Below are 21,293 nucleotides of genomic sequence, written 5' to 3'. Positions count from 1 at the left end.
ATTGGGCGAAGACCTCCTTTTCGACTTGTTCTTCTCAAGGCTAATTCCATTATAAAGTGTCCTAGCTCAAATGGGTTGCTAAGGTACTAGATAACGACTTACGCGAGTACTACAGTACTTTGTAGGCTTTGAGGAATTATCTCAGACAGGTTCGTCAATACTATCATAAAAGCTTAGTAAGAACTACCTCACGACCCGGCCTATTGGCTCAAGCCTCAATGGTAGAACGTCGGACTCCTAATCCGAAGGTTGTTGGTGGATCCAGGTAGGCCGTCACTTGTGATTCAGCTTTTGATTGACTGATGGTCCCCATGGTCCCCATGGTCCCCACTAGAACCCTCGCCGTGGTGATAGGGCTGTAGCAAAGGGCTTAGATTGACTGGCAAGGCTTGTCGAAAACATTACTTTCTTCACTCAAAGTCATCCGTCTGGTTTATCGAACTCAGAGCGGATTTTCGAGGTTCTACTTCGAAGCATGTGGCTCTATTACCAAAATGGATATGAATTTGCGGCCAGCGAGATCCTTTGTATCATCGAATGCGTTAATCGCGGGAGATATCTGGAAATCCGTTCAAGCCGACAGCGGGCCTGGTTTTGGGCGAGGCTCGTGACGATTGTGTTGTTGATGGGGTGTTCTAGCCTTCTTCCTATACCCTCGACCTGGAGCGGACAAGTTCTCATCCTTCGCTTAGGACCTTGACCATGACCATGACTCTAAGACAATTGGCGTTGTCTGCAGAGTGGAGATCACAGAATAAATCGGCGACTTGTGACAATCAGCATCGCCGAACGAAGCGAAGCGAAGCAGACGACGCTTGAACATGAGCTCAACCACTGTGGCTAAAATCTTGTTGTGATTGTAGGGAGATGCATCGCCATCGAATATAACTTTTTGTCAATGGACAGAACAATTGTTCTGCATTGTACTGCTGCCTGCAACGCCAGATTTATGTGTTAGACTTCTTGTGAACACTGGTCAACGCTCACATGCTGAACGACAAAGCAAACTCACACTCATCCAACGTCCTGTAGAAACGGGAAACACTCCCGCATCCTCATCTATTTAATATTGCCTTGAGGAGTTCCTGCAATTGCCGATCTCGTCAGCACCAACGAGGAGCCTTATCCTCAAGCCCTGATGAAGATCGAAGCGGATCTGATCAGCATTGATTTGTTTTGAGTCTGGAAGCAATGGTCCACTCATCACCATCTTGAATTGCGGGAAGATGCTGGATCGAGGGTGGACGGGTTTATGGTTGATGGTATCCGTGCTGCTTAAGCTGAAGGTTTCTACCTCAGTCCTGAAACGGCCGGAGCCCGGACCGCAGGAACAGCTGCTGCAAAGTGCGAGTTCATCTTACTGACAAGATTTGTTGCGGGATGCCAGCAGCTTTTGCATTCGATGTTTCATATCGTGAGAACACTCTTTCTCTTCGTTCCTTGGAACATTCATTGGTGTGCAGAGAAGAGGCCTGAAAATGAGGACGCTTATTAAGATAAACCAGCAGGCAAAGGCAGTCGCGCACATTATCAGAGTCAAAGGGAAATCAAGTAGATCAGACAGGTATCAATGCGACTGATGAGCATGAGAGATGCAAGAAGATCACAACAGTAGAGAGGATCACTCAGAAAGGATGATGCTGGCGAGTACTCAGACAAGAAAGAGTCAACGCAAATAGTGTTGATACACCTAGGCATAGCAAAGAAAACAAGGCTCTGCAAAGGTTTGTGAAGGAAACAGGTTTCCCCAGAAATCTTTTGTTTTTCAATGCTAGTAGCAAAGATCTCTCACCGCCGTAGGCCGAAAGAGTGAATAGCATCATGCTCGTGCAGGCTTACCTAACAACTGCCTTGTCCTATATCGGAGTATATCTCCACCATGCAGCGATCTCTATCTTCAGATCTGGCCCACTGTGGAGCCTACCATGCGGCAATGTAGACTTATACCAGGAACCAATATTTGAGTGTGATGCTTGAGTGTAAACCCCAAATAATCAATCCCTCCAGCAGTTACTAGACCCTTTAATCACAGCTCAACTAGAACGCTTTCTTAGTCTCTATCGTAGACAATCTAGCATGAGCCCATCTTTTTCACTCTGTGCCGCCCACGAATCTCTTTCTGTAATATGCAAATACTCACACTGTTTTTAACACCACCTCCCACAATCGATATCCTCCCCTCTCATATCCCATACCTAATAACACAATCTCGAACTCATCACCATCCCCCCACTGAGCCCCATCCCTCTCCCATACTCCATTAGGTCTCAGATAACCACTCACTCGATCAAGACACAACCAACAAGGAATATGGACTACCAACCATGGCACAACGCCGCCTTCTATTCGGGGTTCGAATTCGCGATCCCCCTAGACCCCAAGGGAACAACCCAAGATCGCAAGAAAGGCAAACAAGCCCCCAAAAAAGGAACACTGAACACCAAGCCGGAGGCAGAAAGCAGCCAACCCCAACCCTCCAAGGGCAAACAACCCCCCCAAGCCGAAACCAAAGGCAAACCTGGCAAACCTGGCAAACCTGGCAAGCCCAAACTCTCCAAACCCGCGCAAGAAACCTGGCAAATCCAAACCATCCTCTCCATCCGCACCCAACCCTCCGCAATCCCAGCAACCGAGCCCCCGGTCTTCACGACGATCACCTCGCTCGTCGCGCGCGTGAAGCAACTCACCGGACTCATCCGCGGCCGCGAAGCCATCCTCAAGATGAGAGTGCACCCGGTTCCTCTGGCCCAGACTGCTGCCTCAGATTCAGCTTCAGCTACCCAGAACCAGTCCCACATCCACACCCACACCCACTCCCGGCCCTCAACATCCCCAACCTCAGCCCACGACAAAGAAAAACAAGCCCTAACCCACCTCCCCACCGCCAAGATCTACGCCCCATACCTCATCACCACCCACCGCAGCGCCTTCACCTCCCTGGCGGCGGACCCCCGCGACACTCGCTTCACAGCCGCAGCGACGGCGACAGCAGTATCTGCCGAGGACAGCTTTGCCACAATCCTCCTGCTCGCCATGCCGGTCGGGACGGACTGCAGGAACCTGCAGATGTGGAGGGACGACAGCGGCGAGCGGGAGGCGCTGCGCACCGCGTTCCGCGAGACGTATCTTGCGCTGGCCGCGGCGGGGGTGATGCATACGCGTCCGGGGCCGGAGCATGTTATTTGGGATCGGGAGTATCGGAAGTGTTATATTGTCGGCTTGGGCAATGCGGTGCTGGGGGAGAGGGATCGGGTGGTGCCGGTTGGGTTGTGGAATCGGGTGTTGGGAGTTTGGGGGTTGGAGGGGGGGGATGAGGAGGATGGGGAGTAGGGAAAGGGCGGAGTCTTCAGTCGTGGTTCATGTTGGTTGGTTTGTGTGTGTTTGCAGTATGCAAGACGGACGATGCTTCTTTGGAGTCATTGTTGGGCTTGATAGATTCGATTTCTGGTATGAGGATGCATAACACTAACAGGATTCTGGAGGCTCGGTGGTTTGGTTCTGTCTTAGATTCGAGACTCATGCTATCGGGATTTGGCAGATCAATGTGTACGTACTCTTTTGCTTTATTTTGGTGTACAGTATGCCATACATACCTTATCGCCATTGAGAGCTCGGATCTATGGCTGTAGTCAGTGTTTAGTGTCATACTCACCAATTCCCCACCTAAATGCTAGATCACCCGAGGTCTCCACATTTCCGGACAGCGGAATGCTGGGGTCAGACGAAACTAGACCCGCGGCAGGGTTGCGGCTGAGACGCGGGTTCATACACGAGATGTTTTACTTATGCATCCAATGACGTCTCAAGGGTCACCTTGGCCTCAATTACACCCAGAGCGATGCACCCAGAAAATAGTTAGTCATCTGAATTTCGATAAGAGCAACGGACTACAGACCATATACATAGCCTGCAACCCCACTGCTGGCCATGCGATTCGCCGACTAACCCATCCGTTCGAAGAACTAGCATACAACAGGGAATAAGAGCACGAGCAGGGGGATCAGAAAGCCGACCATGGCAAATAGATTAGCAACAACTCATGTTGTCTTCCCATCAGAACAACACCATGAAATAATTGTACCCAGTGAAAAGACCCTTGCAAAAACGAAAACGAGAAAAAGAAACCAGGTGGGGATCGAGTAGGATTTGTGCAGAAACGTTTGTAATATCAACCAGCAACATCAAGCGCAAAGAAAGTGAAAAGGAGCGAGCAAGTCACAACTCAGCCCCTTAGAATGATCAAGTCGTAGCACATATGGAATGGCCCAAGGAGAACGCCGCGCAGACAAAGAGATAGAGATTTAACGAACAACAGGAAACTAGACTTGACCGGGATCCACCTCAAGAGGTTCCAGCTCCTTTGCTTCTTCATAGTCATCGAACTCAAGACCTGCATCGCGGCAACGTTGCAACCATTTCAGTGCGATGTCCCCACGGCGGTTGACCTCGATCTTCAGTTTCGAGTTCTGGGAGCTGATTTCGCTGATGGCATGACTCGTGGTCATGTTGTTCTGTTCCCAGCGCTCACTCATTGCCTTTTTCTCCTCATGCAACTGGCAGATGTACTCAATCGCACGCTGCAAAATGGCACCCTTGTTCTTGTCGCAATTGGGCACAAGGCGAGCAATCTGGTTAATGCCCTCATTAATGGCTTCACGACGACGACGCTCCACTGAAACGACATGTTAGTATCGCTGATTATGTACCACCGTCTGGGGAATCCTACCTTCTTTGTGGTTGTTCTTGCGAATCTGGTGCCACTCCGGAGAGCCAACAGAAGGCTTCTGGTTCATACTCTGTGCCTCACGCGCAGCATACACCGCTGCAGCAGTGGAGTTGTGGCCATGAGTGGATCCAATAGCCTGGCTGATGTCATCTCCGAAGGTCAAGCCGTGCGCAAGGTTGTTGTCGAAGGTGTTGTCGGGAGGAGGTGGGTATTTGTTCTGAGGAGTGTGGGCAGCGAGCGCAGCTTTAGCCGTCAAGGCGTTGTCGTCCGAGATACCATTCTGCGGACCGACGTGCTGAAGAATCTGTTGGTCGATATTCAACTCTGTGGACGGGAGGCCGTGGGTATCGTAAGATCCCAGTGAACTGTGCGTGAAGTTGGGCTGGTTGTCCGCCGGTGGGAGGCTCCCGTTGCTCCCATTCGAGGAGCGGTTAAGTCGCTGGGCATCGGGGCCAGTTTCATCAGTGCTGTCACGCTTGCGCTTGATGGCGACACTGCCATCAGCAGTACCCATGGATGGATCAGACATCGTGCCGATCTCTGTACCCTGCGACTCACGATGGTTATTAGCCAATCGCGCAGCGACGGAGCCTCCAAGAATCGGTACCTTTTAGAGATGGTTGAACTCGATGAGATTCGAATCTAGCCGTTACCAGGTCCCCAAGGCCAAATCGAGATTGACTCGGTCGTTGTGCGACACTGTAGCTTCCGTTAGTTGACATGCCACCTTATGTGAATCAACGGTGCAGGAAAGCAAGACATGCGAGTGCAAGCATATGCAGACAGGCAACGGTACATCGAATCAGCTGAAGATTAGTGCAGATGTTCTGGGGTTTCAGCAAATAGTGATCAACAAGCTTTAATGTTGATGCTTGCCTGGTACACGCGTGAGTGACGCGCACAGCGGCGCAACAAACAGCCATGGTCTGCCTGAAAGATGAAAGCACCTTGCATAACAGCAACATAGAATACAACTACATTGAATTCTTTTTGAAAGAAGACACAGTGGTTGGAGAAACAATGAAGGTGAAGACATGTTCACAGCTCGTCAGTTGCCGACGCAGCAGCAGCAGCAGCAGCATCGGAGACGCGTCCGGGTGGTTCTGCGACCGATGGAACCGCGCAAAAAAAACACAGCATCATTATCCCCGACCGTCGCCTAACCCAGCCTTGACCAACATAAGGCCGAAGGGAGGTGGGGATAGGAAGACTTCTGAGGTACGAGAAGGTGAATAGCAGGAGAGGAGGGTCCGTTGAGGTACCCAGAGGTGAAGTTGGAGTTCAAGAAGGAAAGGGGGAGAGCTGGTTTACCTTGGGATGGTGTCTCTATCACCTGACAGCAAGTCACCTGCCACGGGCAACAACAAGACGATGAGATACCGATTCGTTCGCGATGTCGAGAAAACGAATTTGATTCCCGAAAGAATAGTTGGGATCGAATCGTCAGAGCTGGAAATAGCGAACAGACCGGATTAAAGCTCAAGTAAAAAGGTGTGGTGGTTATTACAATGGAAAAAAGGGATACATGGGGAGTTCGAGTAGAGAAGAGAGTCGAGTAGAGAGGGACTGCTCACGTGGCGAGGGACGAGGACGAGAATCGAGGAGAGGGACAGAGAGTAGGACTGAGGAGAACCACCAACTCCGGGTGCGGACAGCGACCTAGGGCGCAGATAAGTCACCTGACACTGTGCAAAGAGACTGTCCTCCCCCTTGGACCACTGCACTCATTCACCATCATACCACCATGATTCTGTGATTATCTACATTTTTGCTGCACTTTCTCGTCCACCCCCCCTCCTGCTTCCCACCCACCTTCGAATCAACCTAATTCAACCGCTCTCTCATACACATGTCATGTGCTGCCATCCCGTGCCCCCCTCTTCTCTCAGCTATCCAGCTTACCCCTCTGATTGGCTAGCCGCCCTATGCTCTGCCGGTAGTCGGAGGAGGGGTTGACCCGGAATCACGTGGAGTTCGACAACCCTCCTTGCCCGAAAGGGTTAAGAAGTTTATCAGGTGTAGTGCCCAGTGTCTGCACTGCCCGAAGAGCGGAGGAAGATGGTCGGAGTCAATTACCATCGCCAAAAAGGCTTCAATCGTGGAAGGAGCAATCCTCCCATCTGCAACCTCAGCTATTGGCGTATAGACTACCTTCATTGCTGCGCCATGGGAGAATAGGCTGCCTGCTCATCCCGGTCGGCCCGTTCCTTCTTAGACAGCAAGTCAGTAACTTAAGTACTATGTAGTTAGATAGTCAAAGAGTCTAGGCTAACTAGACTGAGATAGTCAGCATGTATGGGTAAGGTAGCTATGTAAGTCCATTCCATACTTTCCCTGATGCCCGTTCGCTTAGCTGCCGATCCCTCGTCCTTGCGCAGCAGCAACGCTGTTCATTGAATGGGCTCCGTCATGATCTACTTCTCCGCTCACCCAGTAGGATGAACTTTAACTACTGCCAGTATGTCCGCCATGACCCCCAAGCTCGTCCACATAGATCTAGTCAACCCACCTGCTGGGAGGGGTTTGTAAACATGCAGTTCGAAAACGTGAGTCTTTGAATTTTCCACCGACAAGGATATCGACCCCTTTACTATCTTTCCAGCAGAAGAAAATGTCCTTTGCCGTGGATTAGTTCTCAATCCCTCCCCATTTGTCCCGCTGACTCCAATCATCACATGTTTGCTCTCTTGATCGGATTTAGGACTCTGGAGTGAAGATTCGAGGGTTACATGGAGAAACGAGGCCAAGAAGGCAGAGCAGGTCTGAATGCCCGGTTGTCAGGAAGGGAGCGGGGTGGTGAACCATATGATGGCAACAGTGGTGGATCACTGGGTCATGAGACAAGGTGCTTGTGTGGGATCCAGAACCAATTTACCACCCAGCAAGTATTTTGCTTATGCACGGAAGAATACATTTCTCGAGGGAAGACTTGGCCACAATGCAAGCATTCGAAATGGTTATTCTTGAGCATGAGGAGAATATGGGGGCTAGAAAACTCTGGTAGTGTTGCTGCAAGACACTTGAAGTTGATTGTTGATGACTCCTGTCACATGGATGGCTGCTCAGAACAATGGGCCCCCCCCCCCCACACCACCCAACTTGATGTCTCACATGATAGCGCAGCAGGGACCATAGCAAGGCTAGAATTTAAAGGTGTGGTGGGCTCCTCGAGTGTTCTGAAGGGGCAAAAAAAAATAAACAGAAAACGGGGGCCAAAAAATAGTTTCACCTTATATGAGCACGGCGCGCTGTCGGAGGAAATGGGCCGCATAAGGAGAAAGGTTTGTCGAAGGGAACGGATCCATGCTTTCTAGTCTTTTAAAACCAAAGAGTACCAAAGAGTACAACTGACAATGACAGTCGGCTTTTACGATGATATCACTCCAACCACGGGATGCAGACGGTAGGTAACTAGATACTGGCCTGCAACGCCCGGCATGGGTCGTAACTTAACAGCGCCCTGCTGCAACCCAGCCAACCAACATTAGAGAAAGCCGACCTCCTGCTCAGTCGCACCCTTAGCTCGACGATCGCTTTGCTAAAGCAAAAACCATGCTTGGGTCTGCCGCAGTATCAGCAAAACATATCCCTTCGGTTGTTGCGCCCATCATGTCCCAAGAAAGAACTTTGACGTCAAATTGGCTTTCTCCGTCATCCCCCGCGTCCGTCTGTGCTTTGGAACTGCTCATATTATCTGAACGAGTAGCTCCCGACACGGGAAGAGTCTTGGGTCTTTGTGAGATGGCGATAATGGTACTGGTACCGGCATAATTCACCGGGTTCGCCCCCGCTGCTCCTGGCTCCTCTCCCGCTCGATTGGCGAAGACGATAACGATATCCTTGCTTCGATCAGAGCCATCCTCGTTCAAATTAACTTCATGACTCATTCTTTTCGTGATGAGTGGCAAGAACCGCTGGACCCAGTAATTGAACGTATCTAGATCAGGCTCATCTGCGAGGAGGTCCAGCTCCTCCCGACCCAAGGAAGATAGCCAAGCCATGGACAGAATGACCAACTGAGACTTCGAGTCCATGACTCGATTGGCAAATTCCCATGCCGTGAATGGGGCCTCAAACTTGTACGGGTTGATGTCCATACAGATCCCGAAGGAGGTGGCTATGTGTGACTCGTGGGAGTGTTGATCCCCTTTCCGGAATATCAGATTCTCAAAGCCACGCTCCACGCTACCTTCTGATGCCCAGGTTTCGTCAGTGTAGTAGAGAAAGGATTTACGGTAGTTGAGAATGTCCCGACCATTCTCATCGACCACAAGGAGAGAATTATAATAAGTCTCGTGCTGACTACTGGAGTCCTCTCCTTCCCGGGTCGCCATCTCCGTGTAAATCTCAGGATACCCCACGCAGACTTTGCACTGTAGGCGCTGGGCGGTCTGCCGGGCCCAGTCGGCCGAGGGACCTTCTCCTGCCGGTTCCAGATACGGCTTGATGGCCTCCAGGGAGGGGAAGTTGTATCCTGTTCACGTCAGCAAGCTTTGCCCACCAAGCTGTCTCGGGGAGAGTTTGAGGTGAGGGAGCTTGGAGGTGGAGGTGGATCAGCAACACAAGCTCACCCAGACCAACCATCCCGCAGCCCATGCATGGTGTGACAGTCAAAGGGAGGACAAAGTCGCACTCACCCGTCAAGGCCAGCTCGGGCAGAATCAAAATGTCTGGCTTCAAAACATCCAGTTCAACCGCCTCCGTACCGACACCTCGCACCACCTTCCCATTCTTCAGTAATTCATCGGCTCTCTTGATATTACCCTTAACATCGCCTAATTGTGGGGCGAATTGAAGTGTCGCTATCCTCATTCCCTCGGAATGGTTGTAAGTTAGACACTGTCTAAGGGCACCGTTAGTGGTGTTGTTGGTGGTGGTGGTGGTGCTTGTTAGAGAGCAGATGTTTGTAGTTTCACGGGTAGGATGAAGAAGGATGGTAGCAGTGTGGTGGTGCTGGTGCTGGTGGTTGAAGATAACGGGTAAGGAGCGGACCCAGCGTTGGAGACCAGCTCCAAGACGGACCGAGATGAGTAGCTTGACGGGCGCAATGATGTTGACGATGAAATGACTACTCGAGTTTAGAAACTATTTTTGGGATTCTTGCATCAAGCAATGTCAGAACATTTGATTGTAGCAATCAACTTGGTCGTAGTACTGACTGTACAGTACCAGGCACGCAACCATGCAAACAGGCAAACCGCAGCAACACGTGAGTGAAGATCCAGGCCGGGCGGATGTCGTCATGGGCAGGGGATCCTCCAAACACCTCTTTGAACATCCCTCCCATCTTCTTAAATGAATGAATGAATCAGCAAACCTTACAGCAATCACCAACTCCACCACATAAAGAAGGGGAAATGATGCAATGGCTCACTTTGCCGGAAACGGCGCCCTGAACAAACTGGAAGTGATTTTAAGCTTCCCCTGCCGAATGGATGTGATGGAATGGGATGGAGCCTTACTTGGCTATTGACTCGTTTATTGTTTCTGCGCCGGGCCCAAGTGGATAGCGGCTGGTCTTGGGGGAAGTCGTCCGTTGTAATAAGAATCATGGCGGTCCCCGGGGGAGGGGGGGGCTACCTGTGCTGTTTCATTCTTATTATCGTTCATTCCTTTGCTTTCTGTGGATCATTGATCGTCATTGCTCCTTTCCTGCCATCCCGCCTACTGTACTCTATATAAGCTTCTGGTGGAGGTTTGAAGTATACACTCAGAGATTTGATTGATCCCACATCGGCTGTCATTCCCTTCTCACATAACATCACACTCGTTCTTCCCCAACCTTCATTTACTCTCAGATTTTCCTTCACTGCTTGAGATAAACCCAAAGACATATAATTATACCTACCTGAGGATAATTACCAGCGATCATTCAACTACCGCAGCAGCAGCAGCAGCATTGAATGTCGTCGTGCTCAGATCAGGCTCTGTCCCTTGCCGCGCCCCTTTTCGATCCTTGCCAGCCAATCACCGCTCGTCCACACGGTCGCTTTTATCGACATCATTTCTTCTTCCGCAGCCTCTCACAATCAGCACCAGCAATTTCAACTCCAACTTTACTACTACCATCATCACCACCACCACCACCACCACCACCACCACCACAACGTCTTCTTCCTTCACCACGGCCTCTCCTCCACAGCCTCACCATATTCCGTTGCCACACCTGTCGTCTCTCTCCACAACTACGACGCCCGTTAGGCCGCCGTTGGACCCACCCTTACCATCGTCCGAGGTTAAAGATCGTGCTGCCCCCCGAGCCCACCGCGTCCGCCGCTGTTCGTTCGAGTCGTACCATCCCACCACATTAGCCGACGTTGACACCGCCGAAGCCTCCGCCCAAGCCCAATTCTCTTGCCGCCGGAACAGTTCCTGGATCTCTCCGTCGATCTTACGGCCGCCATCGGTGCGACTCGCGAATCCCATCAATTACGTGCCGCGCATCACCCCAGTCACTGTCCCCCGGTTCCCGCAGCCATCGGAGGAGGATCTGCCGCTCGAGGCGCATCGGGACGCCTATCCTCTTCTGACCATCCCCGAACAACGCCGGAGTCGACTCAACCCGTCCCCCAATAGTCTGTTGGTCGAGCGCAGCCAAGGAGAAACCGAGAGTGGCCGCTCCAGTATCGCAGTGCCTCGAGGCCAGAGGCGCAGTGGCGCAGTCGAGGAATATCTGATCTCGCAAGAAATGTCCGATCTGGGGTTGTCGAATGTCGCCCAGGATGCATCAAAACCACGCACCCCGGAGCGGGCGCATCTAGGCTTGGAGTTCATGCCCGACGGCCCAGGACCGCACCCGGACGATCGGCCCCGTCATGTCCGGTCGCAAGTTTCACTGCGATCGCAGTCTCATATCGCCTCAGTGCCCTCAAATACGGGGTTGCCCGCCGGTGGAGAGCCTGAGATGGCCGAAGAACTGGCTTGGGGCCCTGCTCACCCGTGCTTTCCTCACTTCAACCCGCATGTTTCGATCAACTCCGAAGAATTCCTCACAACGCGTGTCATCCGGATTCGACGGGATTGGATGGTTAAAGGGGATCTCGCTCCGACTTTCTCGAATCTATATCCCGAGATTCTCGATCCGCTGCTTCCGGAGCAAGAATTCCGCAGAGTCATCGCTACGGTGAATGACGAGCTCATCAAAGCCTTCGATCCCTTCAGCTTCCGCAATATCATCGACAGCGTCTTGGGCTTGCTTACTGGCTGGTTATGGGAGGATGTGGGTGCTCCCGCGATCAAGAGTCACTTGAACAGCGTGGAATCGTGGCTAGAGAACTGGAATAGGGAGGTTGGGGCGAAGGATGGAGTGCACATCTGGAGTCTGCGACGGACGGCCTATCTTTCGTTAGATATCCAAATCCCGGATCCAAAGGTTGGTATCATTCCTAGTGAGAGTGGCTTCTCCTTGCCCGGAACTCGCCCGAGTAGTGGTGCGGTGTGAAATTTACGGCCGTCATCTTCTTTTCTTTGCCTTTCCTTCTCTTCTCTTTCACTTTCCATATTTTGCCTTCTATGTTTGGAAGGCTTACTTCTTTCTAATCATCGCTCTTTTCACACATGCATATATTGCCCCCTTGCACATGTGCGGGATGCTGCGAGACATACTCTAATTTTTAACTTTCATTTGTTCCTTTGATTGTTTTACATGCACGATATCCATGCCTGGTTACAGAGTGTTTGATACCATTTGACTGTTTTGTATGAAACAAGTGCTGGATGTTCTGGTTTTTACACCAGTCGGAGCATCCTCAGATGCCTGTTGATGTTACCATTCCTTCTTTCTCCCACCTTTGTGGTTCTATTACTTTATTATTTGTCTTCTACAACTCACTTCCCCGAGATTCGTAATACTCCCCCTGATGATCATCGCGGGTAGCTTGACCCGAATGTGCTGTTAGATGTTGAATGTGGGTGAGCGGAAGGCAGGCTACTGTACTTAAGATGTTGAGCGTGTGTTTATGGATGCAGCTAGAGCAGCAGAGCCATAAAAGCAATCATTGACTGCCATCAAGTCTAGAGCAAAAGGATTGGTCATTGTACCACTGAGTAGACTGAGATTCGAGTGATCTGAATGGCATAATACCAAACGAATCAATTACCTATAATGCGCAGAGGAGCCCACTGACCACGACAATGCTATGTAGTTCCGAAAGGCTGCTTTTGCTACTGAATTTCTACATTATATATTCCGTAGCTGAACATCGACATTTGAGAAAAAGATTACAAAAACCTACTCAAGGAACATTTCTACTGTGAGCATATACCACTAATTATCATGGGTAGTCTATAGTAAATAAGGCTTTATGAGATACTTCTTAAAGCGAGTTCACGACTTAAGCCTCACAATGTACCTCTCCGAGTTAGTCGTTAAGCAAGTATAGAAGTAGAGAAACAAACAAGGCCTTAAGACAGCACGCACCTCTCTAAGCACAGAAGCAAGTTATCAAACAGGACCTTATAAATCACCTTTCTCAGTGGTGAGAACACTCAAATGTCTCCTTCTTATATACTCCTATTCAGTTCAGAAGATTCTGCGGTAGAAAGGGATGATTTTACTTGCAATCTGCATAGATAGTGTGCAGTTCACTCCCCCACACCCACCCGCCTTCCGCCCCATCGCCGATTCTGGATGAACCTCCGCCGCCGAAAGGGTGCACAGCAGTTCTCCATCCACCGGCACCCACCGAGAGACCCCCTTTTCAAATCAATCCTCCCCCTCATTCCCCTCACCCCTCTTTCCTTTCTCTCCTCCTCCTCTTCTTTTCGCCCCTCAACCTCATCCCCTTCACTTTCCACCATGCTCTCCGGCATCCTCGTCTTCAACCAAAAGGGCGAGAATCTCATTTTCCGCTCGTTCCGCAGCGACTGCCGGCCGCGCCTGGCCGACATCTTCCGCATCCAGGTCATCTCCAACCCGCAGGTGCGCTCGCCGATCCTGACCCTGGGCTCAACAACCTTCAGCCATGTCAAGCACGAGAACATTTACCTGGTCGCGGTGACCAAGAGCAACGCCAATGCCGCGCTGGTCTTCGAATTTCTGTATCGCCTGGTGATGCTGGGGCGGAGCTATTTCGGGAAGTTCGACGAGGAGGCCGTGAAGAATAACTTTGTGCTTATTTACGAGTTGTTGGATGGTGAGAGGTCCTACATAGCATGTGTTTCTCCAATTTCCCCAGACAGCACACTATCTGACTTTCAGCGAACCAATTTACCCCTCTCTTTGCTCGCGGAAACTGAATGATTGACTGACTACGGTCTTGGAACAAAAAAAACAGAAATCCTCGATTATGGCTATCCGCAGAACACAGAAACCGATACGCTGAAGATGTACATCACGACGGAAGGGGTACGGTCGGCGATCGCCAACTCCGCGACGGACTCGAGCCGGATCACGATGCAAGCGACGGGGGCGCTGTCGTGGCGGCGGTCGGACGTGAAATACCGCAAGAACGAGGCGTTTGTGGACGTGATCGAGGACGTGAACCTGCTGATGTCGGCGACGGGGACGGTGCTGCGCGCGGACGTGAACGGGCAGATCGTGATGCGGGCGTACCTGTCCGGCACGCCGGAGTGCAAATTCGGGCTCAACGATCGGTTGCTGTTGGATGGGGACTCAGCCGGGGGTAGTGGTGGTGGTGGGAGTGGGAGCTCGTTCGGCGGTGGCGGCAGCAGCGGGATGGTGTCCGGCAACCGGGATGGGACGACGAAAGCGACGCGCGCGGCGGCGGGTTCGGTCACGCTGGAGGACTGCCAGTTCCACCAGTGCGTGAAGCTGGGCCGGTTCGACGCGGACCGCATCATCTCGTTCGTGCCGCCGGACGGGGAATTCGAGCTGATGCGCTACCGCGCCACGGAGAACGTCAACCTCCCCTTCAAGGTGCACCCGATCGTGCGCGAGGTCGGCACCACCAAGGTCGAGTACAGCGTCGCCATCAAGGCCAACTACAGCTCCAAGCTGTTCGCCACCAACGTCGTCATCCGCATCCCCACCCCGCTCAACACGGCCAAGACTACCGAGCGCACCAGCCAGGGCCGCGCCAAGTACGAGCCCGAACACAACAACATCGTCTGGAAGATCGCCCGCTTCTCCGGCGGCAGCGAGTACGTGCTCACGGCCGAGGCGACGCTGACCAGCATGACCCACCAGAAGGCCTGGAGTCGGCCCCCGCTCAGCCTGTCGTTCAGTCTGCTCATGTTCACCAGTTCGGGGCTGCTGGTGCGCTATCTCAAGGTCTTCGAGAAGAGCAACTACAGCAGCGTCAAGTGGGTGCGGTATATGACTCGGGCGGGAAGTTATGAGATTCGGTAAGTCTGCCCGCTCACACGGGTCTCTTGTGCTTGGCTAACTGGCGATGGCGTGCAGATTCTAGCTTGTTCACTGTTACTGCAGGCAGAGCAGGCGAGAGCGGTTCCGACCCACGGTGAGAGGAAGAAAAGGGTCCACGCGAGCAAAACGGAGATATCAACCCGATATCTGTGTATTCCACCTTACAATTTCTTAGTACTGCTACGTCCATATCATCGAGCTGGGTGTTCTGGCGTTTGTTTTTTGTCCGTGTCTGCATATTTAAATCTTCTGTCTTTGGTCGGGCTGAGGTGAAAAGAGACAATATCAAGAATCGCATAATGAATTTCAGTACGACATTTCCAAACATAGTCAAATTCAAGATAAGCCGATCCTCTCACAACCAGACCCTGCCCAAATGGTGACTCGTGAGCAGCCCATAGCCAATCAAGGCATGCGCGGCACTTCAATTTCATATGATTATGCTTATATCATTCAATTACTACCGACGTGTATAATGAAGTCCAGAAGAAACCGGATAAGCAAAATCGGGCCTAAGTCATATAGTTAACTACAAAAAGAACAGCAGTAGCTCACGGTCTGAAATGACGTGAGTTTGTCTTTGGGTACAAGCAACAAGGAAACCGAGTGTATGTAATGTAAATAGGTAGGCAGGCTCTACGAGTCCACTAATCGGCTGCGTGGGTTACTTTGTTCCGTCCCTGATAGCCACTTAGTGGAGGGCTAAGCACTTAAAGTACTCTGCACTGTACGTGGACCTCGCAACTTCACTAGTGGCGCCCGCTCACATTCAGATAATTGCCGCCCCGTTGGATCACTTAGTACTAAATATCGACCTCAACACCAACATGTAATGCACGAGTTCCCTAATACGAAACATACTCGGTAGTCCGATCAGAGAGTGTTAACTCTCCGGGAAATACGCAATCAAGAAAGAGCTTCACGATGTTACTGTATCACGGCTAGCTTATATGCTGACGACACTAAGCAACCCCATAAAGGAACTATTTCAGAGAAGAAAACCAGACCAGATATGACCTCAATGGAATACGTTTGTGTCTAACTCCCCAGAAAAAACCCAACCTTGAACCTAGAAAATAGAAAGAACTGAAGGGGGAATATCCGCCGGAAAAAAAGAAAAAGAGACCCATATCCCATAAGCCAAACACAGAAGCCAAAAACACTCCTAGATTTTAGTTCGCCTCGTATAAACCGTGTCCCTCATTTGTAGGCTGTAGAATACATAGATGGATATAGATACATTAGTAACGTAAAGTTGGGATTTGCTGGACAAAAGTCCCATCGAGGGACTTTGTAAGATTGATAGAACACGTCTCTCCGTCTAGGAGTTGGGTTGCTTGATGATGGTCGGTTGTTGAGAGAAGGATGAGGAGGAGTGGGTGATTAGAATGGAAAGTATGGGTGAAAGATAATAAGGAAGAGAAATTAGCGATGAGGAAAAAACGAGGAAGATCCTCAGATTAGGCTCTCGTCCAGTCGTCGACGGACTTTACGATCGCTGGCGCGACGGAGGCCGATGTGTCCATCGCTGAGTAAGAACCGCCAGCGGCGTTCGACAGAGGCTTGGTCCTTGCCGAGTTTCCCGGCGCATTCGTCCCAGTTGCGCTGGGACAGTTGGAACTTCTCCAGCACAAGGCCGATGAGGCGTTGGTCGTCTTCTTCGGCCCAGGTGAGATCGGGACTGAAAGAGGATGAGGTGGACAGCGCGGATTCCGTTTCCTCTATTGAGGGGAGCGCTGTGTCGGGGTTGTAGGGGTGTATTGTTGCGCTTGCGCTTGCGCGTGCTTTGCGAGCCGCTGGGGCTACGTGTTGCTGATGCGCCGGTGACGCTGGGGATTGCGACACGGGTGGTGAATGGAGAGAGTAGAAGTCTGAATGTGATAGGCCGAGGGGCAAATCAGAGGGAAGGTGTCTCTGACGTTTGGGTGTGGCGAAGCGCTGCGAACGTATCGAATGTTCATCTGTTGATGTCGTCTCGGTGTCGGTCTTGCGATCAGGAGTGGTGACGGTAGGCAACTCGTCTTCTGTCTCCGATTCGAAAGCGTCGCGGCGACGCTTGAGTGCGCCAGACGAAGGGCTTTGTGGAGTTATCCGGGAGGCGGGAATCTGTGTTTGTTTGGTCTCTCCCTGGTGTCGGCGCGACGATGGCTTGCGCGATCGAATCTGGACAGGACTTTGGAGACGCTCAGACTTTGCGCCTCGGGAAGGAGGCGCTGGGGATCCGTGGAGAAGTGATTGTAATGCGCGGCAGGTTCCGAGGAGGCCGTTGCCTGAAGGAACGAAATCGTCGTCGGACGGAGGAGGTGTTGAAAACAAGCGGTTGGGAGTGTAGCGCGAGCGGCTCGCCGGTCGCCGTACGTCGCAGGAAAGAGCGGATGGAAGTAACATGATGTCACGTATACGATGCGATTCACGATTAAGGTGGAGTTGATAGTGACAACAAGCGATAGGGAGTCGAGTAAGGGTGGTGAGTGGTGATTTAGGATGGTGGCAAATTGTGCGCCAAATCAGAGGATTGCGCGCGTCGGGCTTGTTTTTGCGCCGGAAGGGGTGTTGAGACGAGTATGACGACCTGCTGAGTTCAAAAGCAAAAGATTGTGAGAGGAAAGATAAGCGCTTCAGTCGGAGATGGCTCCGAGTGATGCGACGAGAGAGCGACGATGATGGTTGATGGAAAGAAACGACGGAAGACGGAGGAGAATTGCGAAGCGGCGGGCGGGATCATGGGAAGGAGGGTGAGGGTTGGAGGGAAGATGATGAGGGAATGATGTATGGCGGCGCACGGCGCCGAAAAGGAGTTGGTCTCTTTTTTTTTCAAACTTTTTTTCCCTTTTTCTCGGTTCCGCAAACGGAGGAGCCTCAGGATGCAACCACCCTCCGGATTGGGTAATTTGGTGCCTGATGGAATGGGCTGAATGAAAGCTTATTCACTTGAAGTGATTGCAATAATGGCAATGATGGCTGACTGCAAGCTGTCAAGCAGGAATGGGCTCAATTGGTGTGGCTTGAATCAATCAACTGATTGATTTCATTGACTGATCAAGTGAAGGAATGAATCAGACTGATGGTTAACAAAGAATGGCAGTGACAAGGGTTCTCTCATTCCCTCTCCTGCGCCCTCTTCCCTCCTGAACTAGGAACTAGGAACTAGGATTGAACTCTGCTTTCTTACTCTTTTCCTCCCCCCGTCAAGACAGGGAATGGGCTATTTTTGAAGGTCTACAACGGCTACAACGGCCATGGACGCGAGCAAAAAACGCCGCCCCCTGCTAGTGGGCGAAGGGAGTACAGGAGCGCAGGAGCCACTGCGAAGGGATGCCGTCTGCACTCTGCAAGGCACCAATCCCTCGCCGTGTCCACCACGATGTCATGGACTGATTGTTGCCTCGCTCTGGTTGTCATTAGGTTGGCCCGTGCTGTGGAGAGTGGGACGACGTGAACTTGCGTTGCGTTGCATTGCGTCTATAGTCATGATGGCTGCGCTCCGCGGCGATCCGCTGCTGTGACATGCTCATGGTCATCCAGAGTACTCTGTCGGCTACGCTACTGAGAAAGTCCAGATTCTCCCAATCCTTTGACACGGGTGACCTGCGGTTTCGGAAGACATCGCGTTCCTCTATTCAGTGGTTGGGAGGGTGGGATGCTCCCATCTGGCACCCTCCTTTAATCCCAGTATCAACCTGGATTCATCCCACCCAGCTCCCCTCTAGCTCCAGGGTTAGTACCCAATTTATTAAAGGGCACTCTTTCCCGTATCCTTTGAGGCATCGTCAATACTCTTCCTCCATCATTAGGATAATATAAGGATATCATGATCAGCCGCATGATCTCACACTTCATATCTAGACTTCCCAAAGCGGCATAAATTGGGGTTTCAAGACGCGTGACGCGTGCCGCGTTCCAGTTCGCGTCAGTGGCTCTTCCACCACTTAATGCCTGACTGCCTCAGCACCTGATCGATACTGTACCTTACCTTATGCAGCCACCACAACTACAACCACAAATCATTGCGCTCTAACAGCATCCGTCATCAATGAAACAAAGCAAGCAAGCATCCCTGTACACAATTGTGGATCCCAGATACTCGTGAAGCAACCGAAGCAGCGCGTCTCGATTGAGCCCTCTCCTATCGCTCGATCTTATCAGCGACATGCCCCCTTTCCTCCTTGCATCCACCTCGGAAGGCCTTCTCCACCCCGCATTCTTCGTCGGGGCAAGGATAGCAAGTGACGTTACTGCTGGTGGCTAGACGGTAAGTCAAGCCCTGGCAGTCGGAAGACAGGACGGTCGTGTCTCAAGTTCCGAGAACATTCACTGGCTTTGACTTGCTACTCATAGTTAGCCTCGCATGGGAATGGGTGGCACTCCCCTTGTACCAGATCCATTGTCAGTCAGTCTACCCTGTCCGCCCCTGGTTCCTTCCGCGCTTTTTCTTACGCTTGACCCTTTCGACCCCTTCTCCGCGGTAGAAAGGGGTTCCTTATAGCTGGACCACGAGTCTGTTTCTTTGATATGTCATGTGAAGACTAGAGAGGAAGACCACAAGCCGGCGGCATTGTATGATCCCGCATGATGCTACGCACAGACGGATGGGTGTAGGACGTGCAGTGCAGCAACACCGTGCCTTTCCAACTCTATCATCAACGTGCAAAACACTAACCGACATCTAACTCTATCACTTTGATATCGCTCTTCCCCACTGAACACTCAGCCCATCCAGCAACCCCCATACCGAAGCCCTAACAGATCCTCACCACTCGTTATACACACTCAACTATACAATCCCCCCAAGCACCCCACTTCCCTTGCCCAAGTTATCAGAACTATAGCTCCAGCCCTACCTATCCCAACAACACACCACTATAGCCAGAATCAACACCGCTAGCCCCTTCCTTCCCTTCAATCCCCACGATATCAACTCAACCATCCCCTCCGGGGCTCCCTCTCTCCCTTCCTCAATCTCTGACCTCATACACACACCCTATCCCTACACCAGGACCAAGAAAAACGAACCAGACCCAATCCTGGTAAGCTCTCCCAACCTCCTCCCAAGAATCTGTAGACTTTATGCAAGGGGGGGGTTGTAGATCTCGGACACTTCACCCGCGCCCGCGCCCGCGCGCAAGCACAAAAGTACGCGGCCGTGCCACGTCTCTCAGATCCGATCAGCTTCGCTTGTACCTTGTGTCGCGCTGCAAAAGCGCGGAGGCGTGCTCGTGCTCGTGCTCGTGCTCGTGCTCGTGTCGCCGTACTTACAGCACAACCTTTCGTGATTTGCATGTTGGGTTACAGTGATGGTGGAATGGCAGCAGGCAATAGCACGAGAAGTCTCTCCAGGTTCACGCTATATGGGTGGTCTGTCTGCATCGATGGCAGCTGTCGTATGTTGGGTGTATTAGCGGCTGAAGGAATGCATTTATGCATAGGTGCTGGGCGGTCTGGGATAAACCGCATAATCCTCGGACCTCCGGGAGCGGGATAGACGCCCGCACCAGAGCGGAGCTACCGGCGAGAGGTACACCGTTATCATACCCTGCGGAGACTGCTGCGATGGGCGACGATATGTAACCCTGACCTATGCGTGTGGCGTGTATGGAGATGAAGACGTAGGGTCGTGGATCTGAGGAAGTAGGATATCCTGCCTTGGGTATCGGAGGGTCAGGAGGACCTGCAGGCGAGTCTGTACGCATTTCAAAGGCAACTGCCTACTGAGCTCATCCTTCAAGCTTGAAACTAAGTATAAGCTCGCTCTTCAGCACATAACTTAAGGAGAGGCAGGAGAATATATAAATCTCTCGTTACTGGTTTCCTGGGCGGCCCTACCGTTGGGTGCTTCCCAGATAATCTATTCAGAGAGAGACAGAGAGACAGAGAGACAATAGCGATCAGAGTCTCTGGTCAATTGTGTACATGACTACTTGATTCAGCAGTTGATGATTTGCACTTGTATACACTAAAAGTCTGACGGGTGAATAGCTGAACCGACCACCTGCTCATGAGTACGCAGGAAGTCACCACAATCAGACGATTCAACATCGAGGCTTTATTTGCAAGGATGTGTGTATGTACATACTCCGTTTCGGGACTCTGTACATGTGCGGTTTCTGTAGCGCATGCGCCCATTCAGCCCAGCGTTGACATGACATATTTTTCTTTTCTCGGACTTTGAAACGAGTAGACGGACGACGTAATGGCAATATAGATAATCAATCCTAGGATACACACAAGAAGCCCTGGAGT

General features: G+C 51.6%; 6 protein-coding genes across 6 annotated transcripts; 3 read left to right on the top strand and 3 right to left on the bottom strand.

Annotated features, from left to right (window-relative positions):
* The first annotated feature begins 2,083 nt into the window (after positions 1-2,083).
* On the top strand, positions 2,084-3,471 carry ASPACDRAFT_1860334 (uncharacterized protein). The gene has a single exon (XM_020197735.1). The coding sequence runs from the start codon at positions 2,311-2,313 to the stop codon at positions 3,328-3,330; it is 1,020 nt and encodes a 339-aa protein (XP_020051637.1). The 5' UTR covers positions 2,084-2,310; the 3' UTR covers positions 3,331-3,471.
* An 848-nt stretch (positions 3,472-4,319) lies between these two features.
* On the bottom strand, positions 4,320-5,255 carry ASPACDRAFT_36490 (putative HLH DNA binding protein (Penr2); the record flags this gene model as incomplete). Its single annotated transcript, XM_020200210.1, has 2 exons — positions 4,320-4,672; positions 4,727-5,255. 2 exons carry the CDS (start codon positions 5,253-5,255, stop codon positions 4,320-4,322), a joined length of 882 nt encoding a protein of 293 aa, XP_020051636.1.
* Positions 5,256-7,883: 2,628 nt separating this feature from the next.
* Positions 7,884-9,853, bottom strand: ASPACDRAFT_82133 (putative protein N-terminal asparagine amidohydrolase). The gene is made up of 2 exons (XM_020206032.1): positions 9,364-9,853; positions 7,884-9,200 (listed from the first exon to the last, which is right to left on the bottom strand). Exons 1-2 carry the CDS (start codon positions 9,536-9,538, stop codon positions 8,245-8,247), a joined length of 1,131 nt encoding a protein of 376 aa, XP_020051635.1. The 5' UTR covers positions 9,539-9,853; the 3' UTR covers positions 7,884-8,244.
* A 1,258-nt stretch (positions 9,854-11,111) lies between these two features.
* On the top strand, positions 11,112-12,167 carry ASPACDRAFT_36793 (ERF4 family protein; the record flags this gene model as incomplete). The annotated part of the gene is made up of 1 exon (XM_020200247.1): positions 11,112-12,167. A coding segment is annotated over one exon (1,056 nt), but the record flags the coding sequence as incomplete, so codon positions are not given.
* Positions 12,168-13,405: 1,238 nt separating this feature from the next.
* Positions 13,406-15,432, top strand: ASPACDRAFT_127331 (AP-2 complex subunit mu). Its single transcript, XM_020197017.1, has 3 exons — positions 13,406-13,860; positions 14,002-15,031; positions 15,090-15,432. The coding sequence occupies exons 1-3, from the start codon at positions 13,524-13,526 to the stop codon at positions 15,094-15,096; spliced, it is 1,374 nt and encodes a 457-aa protein (XP_020051633.1). The 5' UTR covers positions 13,406-13,523; the 3' UTR covers positions 15,097-15,432.
* A 988-nt stretch (positions 15,433-16,420) lies between these two features.
* ASPACDRAFT_82130 (uncharacterized protein) lies at positions 16,421-17,485 on the bottom strand. The gene has a single exon (XM_020206031.1). The coding sequence runs from the start codon at positions 17,439-17,441 to the stop codon at positions 16,509-16,511; it is 933 nt and encodes a 310-aa protein (XP_020051632.1). The 5' UTR covers positions 17,442-17,485; the 3' UTR covers positions 16,421-16,508.
* Between the last annotated feature and the right edge of the window lie 3,808 nt (positions 17,486-21,293).

The sequence above is a fragment of the Aspergillus aculeatus genome (assembly GCF_001890905.1).
Source record: "Aspergillus aculeatus ATCC 16872 unplaced genomic scaffold ASPACscaffold_21, whole genome shotgun sequence".
Taxonomy (NCBI): Eukaryota; Fungi; Ascomycota; class Eurotiomycetes; order Eurotiales; family Aspergillaceae; genus Aspergillus; species Aspergillus aculeatus.
Note: the sequence above shows the minus strand (reverse complement) of the source record. Positions and strands in the feature narration are given on the sequence as shown.